Here is a 21,455-nt window from a genome sequence, read left to right as displayed (position 1 = left end):
ACTGTCATAATTTTTTTAATTTAAAATATTCTTTTAAATAGTAAAGAAGTCATGCTTTCAATACCCTTTTAGATTCACGGTAACTTTTGCTATATTTAAAAAAAAAAACCAACAGTATTATATTTTGAAAAAAAAAATGCAATATTGGTGTAATTTAGCCTATGTATATATATAATAGATCTGCAACATAAAAGAAAATTCAGAAAAAAACATCATTTTATTTTCTCATTTTCTTTCCTCTTTCTTTCTCTCCAAACACCGGGTTTCCCACACACTAACTCTTTCTAGAAATCTTCGGGGAAAGTTCCTTAATATACTTTGCAATCCTTTCTCTCTTCTCTTTCAGAATAATGAGATTCCGATCCATCATCTAAAATTATCTGTCTTTTTTTTTCTTATCAGTTTCTCAATTTTTTTTGATATTTTTTTTGTTTGGAATTGATAGTTGTGAAATTTCTTCTGTGTTTCTATTTTGGGGGAAAATGTATGTGATTGAAAAATGTTCTCATTTTTAGCACTCTTATGGAACCCGTATCTCTGCTTTGTGTTGATCTAAACGCTTTTATTTTCCCTCCAGATCTGTCAACAAAATCTAGGGTTAGGGTTTTTTCCCTTTCCGATACCGTGTTATTATACCAAATTAGTCTCTTGACAATGTGGTTGTTTTCGTTTTAGGACTCCTTTGGCTCGTCATTTTAAAATTTCCTTTTTGTTTTAATTTTTGTTCCTCTAAAATTCCGCAATGCTAAGGCAATTCCTCAGTAAACTCCCACGAAAATCGGGGAAATCGGACTCGCCTGAGCTTGCGCGTTCGAACTCATGCACGACAGCGGGTTCCACCCCACAAACCCACCGATCCAACAGTTTGAGTTCGAATTCTGGCCGTGCCTCTGCTCCAAAACGGACATCGTCCGCTGTTTTTCCGGCAAGTGTCGTTTCGGGAATCGAGCCATTGTTGCCATTCAAAGATGTGCCCGTTTCGGAAAGAATGAATCTTTTTGTGAGTAAAGTTAGCCTTTGTTGTGTGACTTTCGATTTCACTGACCCGACTAAAAATCTGATTGAGAAAGATGTTAAAAGACAAACTTTGCTTGAGCTTCTGGATTTTGTGTATGGGTCCGTCAGATTTAGCGAACCTGCAATTTTAGCCATGTGTAGGATGTGTGCTGTGAATTTGTTTAGGGTTTTCCCACCTAATTATCGATCTACTTCAAGTAATGGTGGTGAAAATGATGATGACGAGCCTATGTTTGATCCGGCATGGCCACATTTGCAAATTGTGTATGATTTGCTACTCAAGTTTATCACTTCTTCAGGTCTTGATGCCAAAGTAGCTAAAAAGTATATAGATCATTCCTTTATTTTGAGATTGCTCGACTTGTTTGATTCAGAGGATCCAAGGGAAAGGGATTGTTTGAAGACTATACTGCACAGAGTTTATGGGAAGTTCATGGTTCACAGACCCTTTATTCGGAATGCTATAAGCAATATATTTTATCGGTTTGTTTTTGAGACGGAGAGACACAACGGGATTGCTGAGTTGTTGGAGATTTTCGGCAGTATAATCAGTGGATTTGCTTTGCCTTTGAAGGAGGAACATAAAATCTTCTTGTGGAGGGTTTTGATTCCTCTCCACAAGCCAAAATCTTTGGGGGTTTACTTTCAACAGTTGTCTTATTGTGTTACTCAGTTCATTGAGAAGGAACCAAAGTTGTGCAGTACCGTGATAATGGGGTTGTTGAAGTACTGGCCCATAACGAACAGCCAGAAGGAGTTGATGTTTCTTGGTGAGTTGGAAGAGATTTTGGAAGCCATTAACATGATGGAGTTCCAAAAGGTTATGGTCCAGTTGTTCTGGCGGATAGGCTATTGCATTAACAGTTTCCATTTCCAGGTGACTCATTGACCTTTTTTTATTAGTTTTTATGATTCCCTGCCCCTTCCATTTGACTGTCTTTCAATGTTAAACTTTCTCCTATATCACATTAAAAGATGTATCTATTAATTTGTTAATAAAAATAATGACTAGGCTCTTTTTTGAATCTTGTGAAAGTTCACTGTGGGCTGTGATATTTAATTCATGTGAATTCTAGTTGTATTTAGTCATGCTTGGGCACATATCAATTTTTTCAATTCTTGGCCTTACAACATTTTTATTTCATGTTTGATCCGAGATCAGCATAACTCTGAATAACTCTAGGGTAGGCCCTGACTTGGTAACTTATATAATGTCTAGATCTCGGGGTTGATATCCCTGTTTTTGGCATTAATGATAATGAGATTAAGCTTATTGAACAAAGTTTAGTAATTTTATGATTTTGATGTTAATGCCGGGCCCAGTCTTATAAGTATCCAACTTAACAGCTAGTAGAAATTGTTTCTAACAAGCTATGAGCTATTTCTCTTTCTTTTATAGCAATATCTTTCTCTACCTGATGCAACCAACCAACAATAATTGACTATAAGTTGTCTATATACTATCATAATGGGCGGTTGTAGCCATGTGTTTGGCTTTAACGACAATATGCTTGCCGATGCCTTCATCTCTGACCAAAATTATTCACTTTCGGTCATTGACTGCAATTTCTTTTATAGGTTTCTCCAAGCTTTTAAGGTTATCGTATCTTTCTTATTTATATATTGCTTACTTTATTGGTTTGAAAGAATTGATATGCTAACTTGGCATTCTTTAAGTTACGGAGCTAATTGATATCTCTCAATTCTTGGCTAAGAGTAAATTCCCACATTCACAATAATTGACTACATGCCATGAGCTCCTTCCAGCTCTAGTATTCAACCGTTGTTTTACTGTGGTAATCAATGTGCCTTTTTCTTTAAAAAAACTTGGCTTGGCCTCCTTCTTATAAGGCTTTTATAATCATTGTTAAGTAATTTCACTTGATTTGTCTAGTTGCTTTGAGTTGTGGAAAATTTGATTATAAGTTCTATTCTAATTAACATGCTTGTTTCAGGTGGCTGAAAGGGCACTTCTCTTTTGGAATAATGATCAAATTGTAAACTTAATTGCACATAACCGGCATGTGATTTTACCCATCTTACTTCCAGCCTTGGAAAATAATACCCAGAACCATTGGAACCATGCAGTGCTCAACTTAACATTAAATGTCAGAAAGATGTTCATGGAGATGGATGAGCAACTATTCATGTCTTGCCTTTCTCACTTTAAGGAGGAAGAGGCAAAGCTAAGCATATTAGCCGAGAAACGGAAGGAAGCATGGGAGCAACTGGAAAGTGCAGCCAGTCGCCAACCAATAACCGGAAATACTGCTGTACTGGTAACTCCTTTGGCAAAACCAATCTCCTATTAACTGCACTCCTGAAATGTCGTTTCCCTGGGCTTTTTGTTTTTCTTGTCTCCCAGCCTTTTATAAAAAATGGGAATTGTATGCAAATGGCTTCCGTTTGGGGTTGTGGTAGTATTTTTCCTCGTTTTGTATGTTCCATTAGCAGCCGTTTCTTGTAACTTGCCTTTTATGTATTCTCTGATGCTTACTGTATGGGATGTTAATTGCTTCCTTGGAAAGGTCATGGGGAGGCCCATGCAGTGAATTTATGTCCGGTTTCAAATATGAATAAACTAATGCACATTTGCAGACAAAATTAATCAAACCCGAGTCATTTAGAGGGAATAATTGTGACCGTTTTTTGGGGCCCCCCCTCTCCATTAACATTTGCACAATGCTGGCATCTTATATTAACAGTATTTTCTTGTAAGATTGGATTGTGCTCTGCATGGCATTTGAAAAGTAGGTAATTAAAACTGAATATTAATGACCTCTGGGATGAGTGAAATACTGAAAAAAATGCTTATATTTATACTTGATTTAGCCCATGTGAAATGGAGTACATATTTGAAACCGGACATAAATACTCCCTTGTAATAAAAAGTATTAACGTGTGAAAAATTATATAAAAATAGAATAATTTAAACATAATTACATAGTATGGACACATTATGAGAAGTGTAAATATGAAGGCATAAACATGATAAATGCAACTTGTAAAACATGATTATCATATAGGTTGAATGAGTGGTTAGTGAGTTAACATCATGTAGGAAGATAGGTAAGGTTAGGTTAGATGAATCGTGCAATCTATTTTATAGATGTTACACTTAAAGAATATAGACAGAGTTCACATGTTGACTTGGATATATTGCTTGAAATTAATGAGAGGCCGATTTGAACCCCAGAGATTTGAGGATCACTTAATCGAACTAGTAAAACTTAACAAAGTTGATTCTTCTAACTGTACCAGGAGGACTTCGTAAGTAATTTAAATTAAATTCAATTTTTGGATATATATGCCATTATTATTTTTATTAACAAACTGAAATGAGATTTGTTAGCCAACACCTTAAATTGTTCAAACCTCGTGATTTATTAGCAATTCAAGTTTGCAATTATTATGAGATAAGTAAAAATAGACGATTGACAGTAAACAGATGATAAGATATTCACGGAAAGAAAATAAGGAGATAATCACTACTGCTCGAATTCGGAATTTCAAAAGAGAATAATATTTTTTTTAACCACCGAGGTCGCTCATGGATTTTTTTTTAATTATTAAATGGACGGTTTCAGTCAAGAAAGCTCATGCATGCATGAAGAAAGACTTTGGATTGAGCAGGGGCATTAAAATATTTAAAAATTTCACATAACTTAAAATTAGCATCCTCTAATATAAATTTGTGTTTTTTATGACGAAATTAGCAGGGGTTGCATCCCAACCATTAAGACCTACAATTATTTGTTTAGACACTTGTGGAAATTCAGGAAACCTTTATAGAAAGATGATTCAGTCTGGTCACACTTGTGATCGGTTGTCATAGCAGCTGTGACGTTTGAGTTGGCTATTCAGGTTAGCAAAGAAATGATACAATAGGGTCTTGGCTTCAGGCACCATGCTGGTTCATTTGCTTTGCAAAATGCATGATAAAAACTCCAGCAGCACAAAAGTACATTTAATAAGAAAAGGATATCCCCTTATAAACTCATCCATGCAATGGTATTTCTCTTCCCAATGTGTGATATATGCTTGTATCCCCAACTTGATGGATCCTATTATCTTTGTATACAATGTACCTCGCTACAGTGACCCTGACCTGACTAAACATTTTCGTTGACAGGAACTATAGTCTCTCTTACCAAATATTTCCAATGAAGCTTCCAGAAATTGGGCATATAAAGATGGTTTTGCTTTGAATATGCCTTGTGCTGTTGACAGATTATGTTTTATTGTATCTACCGTCTTTCCTGCGGCATGCAGCTGCAGGAACAGAAGCTGTTTACTTGGATTCAGCTATGAAGATGGTTTTCCTGTTCATTTGCTGCAACTCTAATCCTCTTGTCATCACTAGGAATCAATTGTCACTCGACCAAAGCTTCATGTATTGGTGAAATTTTGGGTGTATATGTGATAACATAATGCCTGTGGGGTCTGAGAAGGAATCTGATCCTTTGAAAAACTTTTACAAATCATATGGCCTTGAGGAGCATTTGGAGGAGTGTAAGAAACAACTGCTTGCACAAACAGCAACTTGGTCCTCCAATTATTAGATGTGATAGCTTATTATTGGTGGGGTTTGATTGCATTCTATGAATTACATCATACATTATTTTTATACTTGTTAATTGATTTCCCTATTATCATAGACTTATCATCTTTGTGGATCTATTAAATAATTTCAGTAATAAAAGAGTGTTATTCCTTTTAGAAATCTCAAGTTTGAAAAAAATGAGTCTTTCAGATATGTGCACATTGTCAATAACAAAAAAAACTTTATATATATTATAATAGTTGTGTTCTTTCTATGTTAGTTTATAGATGATATATATATAGGGGTTAGGATCCACTTACATTGTGTAAATTTTTTTAATTTTACATCTTTTTAGGATCGTTGGATTGAGGGAAATCAAAGGTTGAGATTAACTCTGTTTTTTCCAGTGAGTATCTTCTCATTTTCTACTATTAATCTTAGTCTTTAATTTCACTCATCCAATAGTCCTAAAAAGGTGTAAAACTAAAAAAGTTTTACACAGCGTAATTGGATCCTGCCCCAATATGGGTAAGGATCCACTTAAAACTCTTTAATTTCACACCTTTTTAGGATCGTTGGATTGAGGGAAATCAAAGGCTGAAATTAATTCCTTATTTTTTTCTAGTGAATATCTTTTCATTTTCTGCTGTTAATCTCAGCCTTTAATTTCTATCATCCAATGGTCCTAGAAAGGTGTAAAACTAGGAAAAAATTTTACACAATGTAATTGGATCCTTCTCCTAAATGGGTTAGGATCTACTTACATTGTGTAAAATTTTTTCCTAGTTTTACACCTTTCAAGGATCGTTGGATTGAGGGACATCAAAGGCCGAGATTAACTCGTTATTTTTTCAGTGAATATCTTATTCATTTTCTACTATTGATATCGGTCTTTGATTTCTCTCATCCGATGGTCCTAAAAATGTGTAAAACTAAAAGACTTTTACATAGTGTAATTGGATCCTACCCCTATATGGGTTATGATTCACTTACACTTTGTAAAACTCTTTTGATTTTACACCTTTTTACGATTGTTGGATTGAGGGAAATCAAAGACTGAGATTAACTCCTTGTTTTTTTAGCGAATATCTTATAATTTTTACTATTAATATCAGCCTTTAATTTCTCTCATCCAATGATCCTAAAAAGATGTAAAACTAAAAGAGCACAGTGTAATTGGAACCTACCTCTATATGGGTTAGGATCCACTTACATTGTGTAAAACTCTTTTCGTATTACACCTTTTAATGATCGTTGGATTATGGAAAATCAAAGGTTGAGATTAACTACTTGTTTTTTAGTGAATATATAACGCCCTGAATCCCGAGTTAGAAGTTTTGGGCTAACCCAAGAGGGCCTTAGATGAATTCCATAGCTTGAGGGAAGCCTTGACCAAGTTGAGTGGAATTAGGCTTGGGTTGAGCCCAATTTGGGTTTAAAAAAGAGATCTTTGAGAGTTTACCAAAACTTGAAGGACCAAGAAACAATTTACCCATTTTTAAATTCAAATGATGAAATCTTTTAATGGTGCATGTCACCCGTTGGTCTCCTTTCTCCCTATTCTTTGTCATTTTCCTTCTCCCAAAACTTAAGCTCTTCTTTTCATCTTCGTCCTCAAGCCTAAGGTAGAAAGGTATAAACTTTGTAGACTTCCAAGCATTTCAAGGCAAAGTTTAAGGTAAGAATCATAATTGTCTTATCTAAAGCTTCATTTTAAGCACTTAATATCTACATTTCTTCAAGTTAGCAAAAAATGGGTTTTGTGAGGGTTTAACGAACTTGAGTGTTTCAATTTGTTTCTAGAAAGTTTAAGCCTTAGGAAGTGTTCTTGAACCCTTCTAAATCTTTAAATCCAGCTAGTAACACTTATGCTTGATTTTGACTAGTAAGAGAAGTTGGAGAAAGCTCCAATGTAACACCCTTAATCAGCACCCGACCCGGATACGAATCCGAGGTGTCACATTGACTTTTCAAAACACATGTAATTAACAAATAAGAACAATTTAAAATTTTTGATCAAGATACACAGTATAAACCTTAATTTAAATAAGAAAATCATTTCACATTCATATTTACATAAAACTTTGATATTATACAGAAATACAAAATATATTAGTTTACAAAATATATCAGAGCATTTCCAAATTAAACTCGTAATACATGCCAACAGTTACAATATTACAAAACACATATATTTAATTTGTTCTGATATGATCATCAAAGGTGTACGCTATCATCAACCAATTAGTCTTCCTCTCTCTTCAAACCTACGCGTGAGGAATCACACGCTAAGTCGGTGACTTAGTGAGGCAAATACTAGAAGTGCTAACTTATTCAAGAAAACTTTATTGGTTTCTATCAAAGCATTTCATAAAGCATTTCAACTTATTTTTCCGTCTCTAAACAATATACTTATGTGTTATTCTCTTTGTATAGCTTTATTTCAAATGCCCAATGTATACTATTGAGAACTCTAGGTATTTGAGTACATTCAGGTTGTGCATTAATGTTGTCACCACAGATCGTAATTTGCACCGAAGTGCCACATAATTGTCTTGAATGACCACATAGGTTTGCACCGAAGTGCCATATAGGTTGCACTTAAGTGCCACATATTTCTCCTGAAGGACCACATATGTAATATCCCAAAATCAGGGCTGGTGATCAAAATAGAAGTTTTAAAACTTTGAGGTATGATTTCAAAAGATTGAAAAGTTCAAAGACTTATTTGGAAATATTTTATGAAAGATTACTAGTAATTATTAAATGAAGTAAGGGGTAAAATGGTCATTTGACAAGAAAGATTTGTATTTCCCTTTATAAGATAATGAACCATATGGAAAAGAGGAAAGGGAATATTTCTCCATAAAAATTTCTTCTTCTTCTTCTTCAGCCGTGAACTTCAAGAGCAAATGTGAGTTTTCTTGTTAGTTGATTATTTGCTGAAATTAAGAGTTGTTTATGATCCTTAGATGATACTTAAGCTTATGGAAAGCTTAAGTTATCCTAAAACTATCAGATGAAGGAGTTAGGAGAGGTTAATGATAAGGGGTTTTTAAATGAAATCTTAAAAAAGAGTTGATAAGTGGAATTTGAAACTAAATTTGACTTTTCAATAGAATTAAGAGATATGAGGTGATAGAATTAAAATTAGAACATGCTGAAAATTTGGAATGATTCTTAATTTTCATATAGAGGATAAATTTTGAAGATAAAGAGGTATTAAATGTATAGGAATTGATTTGGGTATGTATACTCGAGTTAAGAATATTAAAGGGGTTAAGACATGAAGGATTTGAGTTGGAATAAGTGAATTTTTAGGTTCTAAAAGTGAAATAAGGGCTTTGGGTATCGGCTTCTTAATCAGGTACCGATACTTCAAGTCTGGAATTAACAAATACATTCATAGGGTATCGATACCTGGGAAGGTAGTATCGATACCATAGGTGCCGATACCATAAGGAAGATATCGATACCAGAAAACATCGAATGCAAATTTGGTATTGATACCCAGGCTTGGTATTGATACCATAGCTAGGGTAGTATCGATACCCTATAGTGGGTACCGATACTACTTCAAATGGAAAAGAAAATTTGATCTTTCTTCTAGCTTAAGAAATTAAGGATCGAATCATGATATTTGGATTATTGATATATAGATATGTATGATTGTGTAGAGATCAAGAAAAAGCAAGTTCCAGAACACCAGAGTTAGGATTCAATCCAAATAGAAGAATCATAGAGGTGGATTTGGAAATTTAAGTGAGGCTAAGGTGAGTGCATATTATTTAGTATATGATGTTTAATGGAAATAAGACTTGCAAAAAGTCTATTTCCAATAGTAAAATGCATGAATTCATAGATAGAAGTATGTGTTTGTTATGATTTATATGTGTGTATGAGTATATGTTTTGACATGTTATTGTGTAAATACATATTAGTGTGATAGGTCATATGAAATAGTACAAATTATCTATATGATTATATAAGAATATGAAATAAGCTATGTGATAAGGATATAAGGAATGAAATGAACAGGTGACATAAGCTATAAGCTAAAGAATCATTTGATATAGATATATGTGAACATATGATAATAGAGTATAACTTATATTATATGGTATAAGTGATTATATGAGAAAGGTTATGAGACTTTATGAGAATAATATATAAATTAGGAGTCATGTGAAATTGAACTAAATAAATAAATTAACTTAGTATATAAATAAAGTGAAATAAGTGATACAAATTATATGTGAGGGTATAGGTTACATGATCGATATAAATTCAGGATAGTGTAATAAACCATATGAACTAGTATAAATGATTTATGTGAGTAAATGGAAAAGTGAGACAAGATAGAAAGTATTTACTTATAGGACATATGAGATTACTTGTTTATGTTATATAATCTATACAGGGATAAGTTAGGAAACTACATGTGTAATGAGATTGAGTTATATGAATTACATGATAAATTAGGTATGTTAAAGGAATTCATGTGAATGAATGTTGGTATGATATAATTGAATTATGTGATTATGAATGAAATGGTATGAGTTATATGAAAATAAATAATGTGCTTACATGATCACAAGTTATGAGACATGACATGAGATATATGAAAGAAAAAGTATATTTGATATGTGAAAGAGAATCATATGTCTATATGAATATGGGAAATGATATAAAAGAAGAATGCCCATGTTATGTGAAATGAGAGCTAGAGGTATAGTTGGCATGCTAAGAGTCGAGGGTTACCTATGTTCTTCGGCACATATGGACAGTTTTACCTATGTCCTTCTGGACATATGGACAGGTCCTTCGGGACATATGTATGAGTTCTTCGGGACAAATTCTAAGTTCCCCTAGTTAAAATATTACGAGCCGTGGTGATAACATATGTGCACAACCTCTATGTACTCACATATCTTTAGTTCTCACATGTTTACATGTGCTAACAAAAAGATAACAAAAAGCATATTACATGTGACATATATGCTTTTGTGATATAAATGGTATTACATGATTTATATGATGATGTGTGTATTGTTTGGTTAAATGAGTCATATGTTAGTTAAAAATGTTAGGTACAAGAGGATAAGATTAAAAGATATAAATGATAGTAATATTTATAGTGAAATAAGGTTGATGATAGAAATGATGAGTGATGTGTATATGTTTACATTTAATTATATATAATGTTATATTGTTTTATGTGATAGCATGATATGATATGTTCATACATGGTTAAATACTTAGAGTTTCCTTTATAGGTTTAATGCCTCACTAAGTCATCGACATCGCGTGTGAATGTTTCACACGTAGGTTTCGAGAAGATTAAGGAGCAAAGAGGAGCAAGATAGGTCAGCATCTCCTTTACGAAGTTCAGATCAAAAAAGTATATAAATATTTTATGTAAATTGTTATATTAATTGTAGTTGGCATATACTAAGAGAAGTGTATTGGATATGCTCTGATAGGTTTTGTAAAACCAAATGTTTTAATTAATGAAAATTATTCGTTTTGCTGAATTATGGATTTAAATTTTTACCAATTTGTAAAGAAAACGTTTTGAAAAGTCAATGTGATACCTCAGACTCGAATCCGGGTCGGATGCGGGTTGGGGTGTTACAACATAATTGTCCTGAAAGACCACATAAAACCCTCGACTCTTGGCATGCCAACTATACCTCTAATCCTTATACATATACTTTGGGCGATTAATCACATAATTATGTTCAATCATTATTCGAAGTGTTTCTTATTCACATAGTATATCTCTTATAGAGTCTTTTCACATTCACTTGTTCAAAGTTCACATTTTCATAATCATATAATCATAAAATATAGCTTGTATAATATAAATGAATAAAATATTGCAATATAACAATAAAGAAATTATAAAGTTTTCGATCGAAAACACTAAGGTTGGCTTATCGCAAGCCTTCCTCAATTCTGTTATAAAACCGAAAAGTTGCACTCACCTTTTCCTCACTGAAATTCTAAGCTAAAATCTTTAACCCCTTTTAATTGGTACTTAATATGTCGAGCTGAACGGAATTTGATTTCGTTCAATCACTACACAAAATAATCGAAAATTAACATCGTTCTACAGTACCGATACTACCCTTCGTGGGTATCGATACCTCCTTAAGGTACCGATACCGATTTGGCATCCTGTAATCGTATCTTAAAAATGGTATCAATGCAATCCCATGGTATCGATACTACCCTCACAGTATCGATACCCTCTTCAACTGGTATCGATACTACCCTTAAGAAATGCACAAATTATCTCTTGAAGTATCAGTATTGTTCTAACGGTACCGATACTCGAAGCCCAGAATAACCATTTTTACTTCGAAAATCACCCAAAATCTACCTAAATCTCTTATTTTTTATCCCACATTAACCCTTAAAACTCACCCTTATACATCCACACTAACTTAGCTTCCTATATTACTTCTAATTATCCAAAATCCCGTTTGAACACTTGAATCTCAAAATCATACCATAATTTCAAACAAGTTCTTAATAATTTCTAACACTCCTAACCCTTAAGTTAGATCATTGACAAGTCAAATATCTCCATAGAACTTCAAAAACTACTTCATATCAAAATTTCATTGCAAAACCCGTTTTACAAATTCCTTTCAAATTCACATATCTTGTTGTTATATTCCTCTACAAGCATTCCTTAAGGATATATAACACCCAAGCTTTCATTAACAAAGCAAAAATTGAAGAAACCAACAACTTTTTCAAAACTCACATTTGATGGAGCTAACGGGAAGAGAAAGAATGAGATAAATACAAGCTTCCATATACTCTTCTTATCCACTCACCTATGTTAAATATCTTTCCTTTAATGAGTTTTTAATTCATTTCATCAAAAATACTTCTTTGCCTTTCAAGTCTTTCATCTTTGCTTAAAAGCCCTGAATATAATTTCCAAAATTAATCCTTAAACTTTTCAACTTAATACAATTTAACTATTAACTTTTCTTTCTTACCATTTTGGTCACCGAGTCGATGTTTGGGATGTTACAAATCTCCCCCTTAAGAAATTCGTCCTCAAATTTTCATTGCACAAAAAGGTGGGGATATTACTTCATCATATCTTCTTCACGCTCCCACGTAGTTTCTTGTACTTTATGGTTCCTCCAAAGAACCTTAACTAGTGGAATCGTCTTATTCCACAACTGCTTACTCTCAAATAATAGAATCTGAGCCGCTTCTTCCTCATATGTCAATCAGATTGAACTTCTATTTCATATGGAGTAATGATGTGTGCATGATCTGATCGATACCGTCGAAACATATACACATGGAAACATTGTGGATCTTTTCCATCTCTGGAGACAACGCTAATTTATAGGCTACGGTCACACTCTTTTCAGAACTTCATAAGGTCCAATGAACCTAGGACTCAATTTTCCTTTACGCCCAAAGCGAAGTAATTTCTTCCAAAGTGAAACTTTCAAGAATACCTTATCACCTACTTGAAATTCAATTTCTTTTCTTTTCAAATCGGTGTATGACTTTTGTCTGTCTGATGCCACTTTCAAATTGTGTTGAATCACTTGAACTTTTTTTCCACTTCTTTAATCAAATCTAGACCATGAACTTCCTGATCCCTTAATTCATACCAATTGAGTGGCATTCTGCACTTCCTTCCATATAATGCTTCATACGGTTCCATCTTAATGTTGGATTGATAGTTGTTATTATAAGAAAATTCCAAAAGCGGTAAATAATTTTCCCACGATCCAGCAAAATTAATCACACACGCTCTTAACATATCTTTTAGAACCTGAATTGTTCACTCTGATTGACTATCGGTGTGAGGATGAAAAACAGTACTAAAGTTCAATTGGGTACCCAAAGCTCCTTGTAGAGACTTCCAAATTCTCAAAGTGAACCTAGGATCTCTATCAGAAACTTTTCAAATTGGAATACCATGAAGTCGCACTATCTCCTTAATATACAATTCCACATGTTTCTCCATAGAGAAATCCGTTCACATTGGGATGAAATGCGCAGTCTTTGTAAGACGATCCACAATTACCCAAATCTTGAAGATGGGTTACAATAATCCTGAAGGCACTTGATGTTCAGCTTTCACTTGTTGACAATTTAAGCACTTTGCTATAAATTCCGTAATATCTCTCTTTATATCAGGCCACCAAAAATGCTCTTTTAAATCTTGATACAACTTGTTTCCTCATGGGTGCATAGTTAAAGGACTACACTGTGCTTCATACAAAATATCTCATTTCAGCTCACAATCATTAGGAACACAAACTCGATTTTTGAAATATAAACATCCATCAAACTTTACTTCATGTTTCCTCAGTAGTGTTGCGCTCAAGATTTGGTGTCATTACTTGTACTGAGAGAAATGTTAGATCTTCACATATCAAAAAAGTTTAAAGTATTTATTAACACAAAAGAGCTTAATTTACACTAAAGGAGATGGGCGAGCTTCTAAAAGACTATGATTTCTTGATCGACTATCATATGAGAAAGGTCAATGTGGTGGCTGATGCATTAAGTCGGAAAACATTTTCTACTTTAAGGACCTTGAATGCACATTTATCTTTGGAAGATAATAGTACTTTGTTAGCTGAATTACAAGTAAATCCTACCTTATTAATAGGATTAGGGAGCTCCAACTAACAGATAAAAGGTACATGATGAAGAGAATGCAAGTTGGAAGCAATGATATCAACGATTTCAAAATCAAGTCAAATAGGTGTATATACTACCGAGAGATAATTTATACTCCCAGTATTGAAGCAAGAAATTCTACAAGAGGCTCATTGTAACCCTCTCAAAATGCACCCATAAGGTAAAAAAATGTACCAAGATTTGAAAAGTCATTTTTGGTGGCTTGGAATAAAAAGAGTGGTGAAAAAATTTATTGCTAAGTGTTTGACATGCCAACAAGTGAAAGTCGAGCATCAAATGCCTTCTGAGTTGTTACAACGATATCTATTCCACAGTGGAAATGGGAGAGGGTTATAATGGATTTTATGATAGGACTCCTGTTATATCCGAGCAAGAAAGATTCGACCAACTATTCTATGGAAAGGTACACCGAGTTATACATTCGAGTGATTGTGAGGCATTATGGTTACCGATCTCTATCATTTCATATCATGATCCTAGGTTTATACCAAGATTTTGGGTTTCTTTATATAAAGCCTTAAAGACATGATTAAACTTTACCATTACATTTCACCCTCAAACATATGGTCAATATGAGAGAGTTATCTAAATTCTTGAGGACACGTTACATCCCTATGCGATAGAGTTCGAGAGTTCTTAGGATAAGTATTAGCCTTTAGCCATGTTCACATACAAAAATAGCTAACAATCAAGTATCAAGATGGCCTCGTACGAGGCTTTGTATGGTATGAGTCTTTGTATGGTAAGAGGTGTCGAACTCCACTGAATTGGTTTGAACTCCGCGATCATCAAGTAATTGGTTTCGATCTAGTTAAGGATGTCGAGGACAAAGTGAAAGATATTCAAGACAATGTCAAGGTAGTTTCTGGTAGGCAGAAATTGTATGCATATTTGAAAAGAAAAGATATCGAGTATGAGGTTGGAGAAAAAATATTTCTCAAGGTCTCACCGTGGAAGAAAATACTTCGATTTGGAAGGAAGGGAAAAATCAACCCTCAATTCATTGGTCCTTATAAAATCTTAAAAAGGATCAGCCTATTAGCTTACTAGTTAGTGTTACCCCTATATTTGGCTAGAATTCACAATGTTTTTCTTGTGTGTAAACACCATTTTTGCCCTGCCATCTAATCATCGCAACAACATAATCCCTTCTACACCAACTCAACTGTAGCACCCATGCTACTGCCTCACCCCTGCACCACCAACTGAACAGGTGCCACCTTGCCCTGCCAGATTCATATCCTGCCAGCTCCACTCTACACCACCACCATGCTCCTCATCACCAAACAAATCAGCAATTGATTTTTTGATAATTTTATATAACAAAAGGGTGATTATATAAAACCCAAGAAAAAATGGTAAAGCTCTCTGGGGGCAATTCTTTCTCTAAAAATAAAGATTTTTTGTAATCTCCTTCTCTCTTATTTCAAAGTGAAACCAAATCAATACAACAAAAAATTTTCGTGTAAGTTTTCCCATACATTTTCGAATACAGAGAAATAGAAGCCATTCGACAGTTTTTTATATTCAAACATTCTTTAGATTTCGAGGAAAAATAAAAATAATTAATTGAGAGTGGAGAAAGAGTGGTCAGTTACCTTGGTTTGGGGTACCGGTCGGAGGTTGAACGATCACCATTTCGGTGATTGACGTCGACGAGAGGCGGCCTTGGGCCTCTTGGAATTTCGAGCAGCAAACAAATATGAGTAAAAGGAGGAGTTTTTGGTCTTTGGCAGTCGGTGGTCTCCATGGCTATCATGAATGGCACCGAGTGGAGTGTGAGAAGGTCACCAATGTATGGTGGCAGGCCGATGGAGTTGTGCTTTGTGGGTTTATTGGTGAGCTGCCGCCGGATGCTAGGGAGAGGGAGGGAGAGAGAGAGAGAGAGAGGGAGAGGGAGAGCTTGAAAACGTGAAAGTGGGGGAGGGTGTTCTTTTTTGGTTTTTAATTTTTTTACTAGAATAGGAAGGAATAAGTAATATATGTAGAATTTAGGGTAAATTACGATAAGGTCTCTGTAACTTTAGCTTAATTTTATGTTTAGGTCACTAATTTAGGGGTAAAACCACCAGTTAGCCCCAATACTTTAGGTGTGATTTTATATTTTTGTCACTAATCCTGGGTTAAATTACCTTTAGGTCCTCCACTATTTAGAGTCTCTTTCATTCTAACCACTTAAAATAGGAAATCATGAAATAATCCCTCTATGTTTATTGTGTTTTTGCATATTGGTCACTGAAGTTCTTTTATTTTATTTTGTTTCGAATTTGGATACACTGTTTCGTTTATTTTAATTTGATCATTAATTTATGTTTTTTTCTTTATTTTAAATTAATTTCTTACTTTTATTTTCTTCCATATTTTTAATTTGAGCACATTATTTCCTTTTATTTACATTTGAGTACCTTCTATTTATTTTAATTTACTTTCGGCTCTTTATTATTTAAGCTTTATTATTTAGCATTTTAACTTTTCAATATTTCATTTTAGTATTTATTTCTTGTTTGCTAATATTTTGTGATGTTTATGCATTTGGCTTAATAATTTTTATTTTAGTCCCACATGTTTTAAGTGATTTCAATACCTATTTTATGTTATTTAAGTTTTGATTTTGGGTACCTTGTCTTATTTTCATTAATACCCTATTTAAAAAATTTTGTTTATTGCTTACATATACTTGCATTACCATATACTATATTATTTAAGTATGTATATATATATGTATGTTCCATATTGTTTTCATATTGAATGCCTTATTTTGCTATCTCGCATTATGGTCCTTATGTTATTTATGATTTCATATATGATTGTGTTTCATTTAAGCACCTAAGTTTGTGTGATATTTATTCCTGGTCTTTGCTTTTATTATGTTTATATTTTTTCCATTCAAGTCTAAATTTTCATCATTTAGCATGGTTAATTAAATATGTAATATTGGATTAAATTTTTATTTTGATCGAATCAAATTATTTTAATCTCAAATTCTTGGGGGAAATTATTATATTCTTTTTATTTCAGTTGGAAAGAGAAATATTCGTCCTAAAGTATTTTGGGGATTATTTTCTCTTCGATTGGAAATATTAGAATATTTTCTATTTCTCCTTAGAATTTTCTGTTAAATAAAAATTATATGGTTGAATTTGGAATAATAGAATCGTAACTTAAATTTATATTTGAATTCTTAGATTTCCACTATTAGAGACAATTTATAATTGATGGGTACCAATTTTGGGCGTTGTGGGGGTGTTGATCCTTCCCTACAAGTAAGCAACCTGTAACACCCCAATTTAGGGGCTAAATTTAAGAAATTATAAAGTGGTGAATTTAATTGGTATTTTTGGAAGGAATCGGGGATTAAATTGTAAGATTTCAAAGTTGGCAGACCGTTTTATGAAGTGCAGGAAGTTCAGTGGCTAAACTCTTGGTTTACCCATTATTTATATGTGTTGAATTATAAATCTCTTTCTCCCCCGTGCGCAGATGCATATTTCCAGTTTCCCCCTTCTCCAACTACCCTCCTTTCAACTCTGATCTACTCGCCGTCCGACCTCCGATCGACGAGCCGAAACCACCATCGTGTTCATTGTCAACCGAGGAACAAAACCGCTTAAACCTTTCGTCGTGAATCGTCTCCGTTCGTCGTTAATTTCAGTCGGAAGTATCTTCGGTAATAATTCGATTTTAGTTGGTTTTTCATCGATTCACGACGATCGGGTCATCCGTTTACGACACCTCCCGCACCATCGTGTTCATTACATCGTTCCGAATTCGCCGGTGTCATCCTTGGTCTCCGTCGACGGCGGCGCGTGAGGAGGTCAAGCGGTCAAAGTTTTTGATTTGTTGAAATCGAGCTCTCCGCCGTTCAAAATTGTGAACCGAGCTTTGTAAGTATCTCGAAATCGCTCAAAATAATTTTTAGAAAATTTTCTGGGATTTTAGCACTGTTCACGTGGCCCCACGCGCCGCCACTGCGCGTGGGGAAGGAAAAAGTGACCGGTTTTGGAACTATTTTGACCGGTTTGACCGGTCATAACCCGACCCAACCCGACCCATTTACCCGACCTGTTTACCCGACCCGACCCGTGACCTGACCCGACCCGACCCATTGACCCGACTCGTTGACCCATTGACCATTGACCGGCGTTGACCACTGTTGACCAAAACTTTGACCGGCTTTGACCGGGCATTAAACGACCTTTGACTTCGACCGAGTATACCTATCCTGACATTTTTCGACATTCCAAATCCGATTCCACTGTCCGTTTTTCGAAATTCGAACCCGAAGGCTCGAAATTGTCAGTCAAACCCGTTGACTTTGATTTTGACCGAAAATTCCAAATTTCCGAAAAGTCATATTTTATGCTTTCGACGTCCTGAATCCGAATCCGAAGTCCGTTACGCCAAATTCGAACCCGGTAAGCCATCTTTCACTGATTTATCACCCGATTCGATCGGTTTATCTCAATTAAGCTCCGTTTCTGATATAATTTATATTGATATGTATCTGAGGAATTATTGGAAGTTGAATTGAAGATCAAAGGCGTTCGAATGGAATTTTTATGGTCGATCAGTATTGCACGAAAATCGAGGTAATACTTTACTACCTCTTTATGCTTTATGGAACATGTTGATATTGGTAAATGCATGAATAAGATAATGTTGGTCACTTTTGTGGAGTTGAATAATTTATTCACTCGATATGAATGTGGTAGAAATTCTGTAACTGAATACGGATCGAATGACTAATATAAGAGATTGAAAGATTGTTAGGATTAAATTACAAGTTTGTGAATAGTGATAAAGAAATCAGACATGATTTGTAAATTATATTTTATATCATCAAAGGTTAAATGTTAAAGGTACTTGGATGGGAAATTATGAGAATACTTCGGTATGGTAAAAATATGAAATTACCCTTATATTGGAAAATGATAAGAATTGTCCCTAGAAGTGGATTAATAAATCTAAAAAGACATATTAATACGATAAATATATTGATGTGCATAAGAAATGATAGTTATACTTGGAAATTATGGATAACCGGTTTTTTTAACCCCAAGAGGGTTTATGCAAGATACTATAAGTGTGTTAAGGGAATTATTTCAAGATCAGAGAATGTTCAAGAAAGCAATTAATTATAGGATCTCTAAATTATATTATTTTCTTTAAGAGCTAATATCGAAATTATCTGGTTAAGAAATTACGGAAATGCCCTTAAGAGGTAGAATAGTCTGAGATGACTCTGAATGAGAAAATACTTAGAGGATTCGTACTTAACTCGATTAAGTACGGATTTAATTATTAAGATCCCGAATTCGTGTAGGAAAATTCCTGATATTCCGTTTCTAAAGTCTGAGAAGGCACTTGACCTGAAAATATTCGAATAATGAGTAAATACTTGAAGAGTAATTTATCGGGGGTATTATGCTGTCAGAATTGTTCGAAAGGACTGAAGTAAATGATAAGATTGAATTAAATAATAAGACCGGATGGAAGGAAATAATTTAAATACCGTAGATCTGTAAAATGACCAAAATACCCATATAATGGAAATGACCCAAGAATATCACCAAGCTCAGGAATGATTGAATATCCTCGAGCTCTGAAATGAATGGAATAAAATGAACATCAAAATTACCAAAATACCCTTATAGCCTAAATTAAGCAAATGTCTTGGATTAATTAAGGAATCCAAGTAAGCATAGGTATTGGACTACCTTTAAAGGTAATGGAAAATAATTTAAGTGAGTATATCAACCCTAAAGCTATGTCAATACCTGAATGACATAGATATTACTGGAACATGTGTTCGTCTTCTCAAGTTTGGCTCGATGACAAATTTTGGAAGTATTCAGTTCAGCTCAGATCTAGATCGTATTCAGTACTAGGAATTGGACGTTTGTTCGACAAATCAACCACGAAGACCAAATTGAATGGAATGGAAGTACAACATGTATCTGAAATTCAGGAACGTTTAAATTATTCTGGAAAATCCCGAAGTAACTGGATTGGACTTGAATGTTAAATGAACTAAGTAACCTCAATGACTGAGGATTAAGTAAGAGATTGGAATAAGTTTGGAAACTCGGATGAACTTATGTGATGTCTCTATGGATTATGAACCATTAATCAAGTACGTCAGCATTTCATGGTATAGTTGAAACATGGAAATAAAATAAAGACCATTAGAATATTTGCTTGTCTCCTTAAGATCTATTCAGTGATGACTCAGATGATGATTTGTGGATAAGAATATTTGGTATTAAAGAGTAAATACCCTGAAAGGTTAATGAATTGACAAGTTGGTAAGTATTGGTTCTAGAAGCTATTCATCTGGAGTTGTTCGATAATCGGATTAATCGTCATAGATTGTAAAGATTCTGAATACCTTCAAATTTCGTAGAGCTTCAGAAAAGTGTACGAATAAGATGATCCCGATGAATCATATCATGAATAACCGATGATTTTGTTAGTTAACAAACTCTTCTAATAGTGATTCTAATTTTCGGCATTCTATTGGTAAACTAAAGATTTGTGTTTCTCTGCCCGATAAGATTATCCTGTATCTCTAAATAATATCTAGAAACTCTAGTGTGTTCCCTACTTATATGAATATTTTATCTGATTTCTTATTTGAATTCTGTTTTGACATCTGATCTAAAATCTGTTCTGATTCCTAACTTGGATTTTGTTATGATATCTGATCTGAATTATGTTTTGATTTTTGATATCTCCGTTTACCGACGGATAAATGTTTTAATTGGGGGTATTGTTGAAAGAAGAAGTTTCGTAGGTTCCTCGGCTTTGTGCTCAGGGCCTTATATGATGTGTTGGGTTGGGTGTATGGTTTGGGGAACCTACACATTATGATGTGTTGGGATGGGGGTATATATATATATGTTTTAAAAAGATCTAAAAAGTTACATGGTTTTTGGGAATACACTAGAAAACCTATTCTGATCTCCTGAACCTAGACATCCGAAATATTTCCATCTGGAATGAATACTATTTGTTACTACCTGAAATATTCGTAGAATCTCTGCTCAGTATAAAGATCTGTAAATGTCTGAATCGATAAGGAAAAATATGTTTATTTGTATCTGCACGTTCTTCAGCATCATCTGGTAGTTCTGTATTACTGAGCTTTCCAAAGCTCACTCTATTACTCACATTTTCAGGTTAAAAGAATTGTACCAGTGCA

General features: G+C 34.0%; 1 protein-coding gene across 2 annotated transcripts; it reads left to right on the top strand.

The window, feature by feature from the left end:
* Window positions 1-219: 219 nt before the first annotated feature.
* Window positions 220-3,587, top strand: LOC120177407 (serine/threonine protein phosphatase 2A 57 kDa regulatory subunit B' kappa isoform-like). Of its 2 annotated transcripts, XM_039183568.1 has the most exons (3): window positions 220-1,894; window positions 2,973-3,354; window positions 3,446-3,585. In XM_039183568.1, exons 1-2 carry the CDS (start codon window positions 743-745, stop codon window positions 3,327-3,329), a joined length of 1,509 nt encoding a protein of 502 aa, XP_039039499.1. In that variant the 5' UTR covers window positions 220-742; the 3' UTR covers window positions 3,330-3,354; window positions 3,446-3,585. The 2 variants fall into 2 exon arrangements, with proteins under 2 accessions (XP_039039499.1, XP_039039498.1); XM_039183567.1 differs by having other exon boundaries at window positions 2,973-3,587.
* Window positions 3,588-21,455: the final 17,868 nt, after the last annotated feature.

The sequence above is a fragment of the Hibiscus syriacus genome, unplaced genomic scaffold, assembly GCF_006381635.1.
Source record: "Hibiscus syriacus cultivar Baekdansim isolate YM2019G1 unplaced genomic scaffold, ASM638163v2 tig00112289_pilon, whole genome shotgun sequence".
NCBI classification, from domain to species: domain Eukaryota; kingdom Viridiplantae; phylum Streptophyta; class Magnoliopsida; order Malvales; family Malvaceae; genus Hibiscus; species Hibiscus syriacus.
This window is presented reverse-complemented; position numbering and strand designations above follow the sequence as displayed.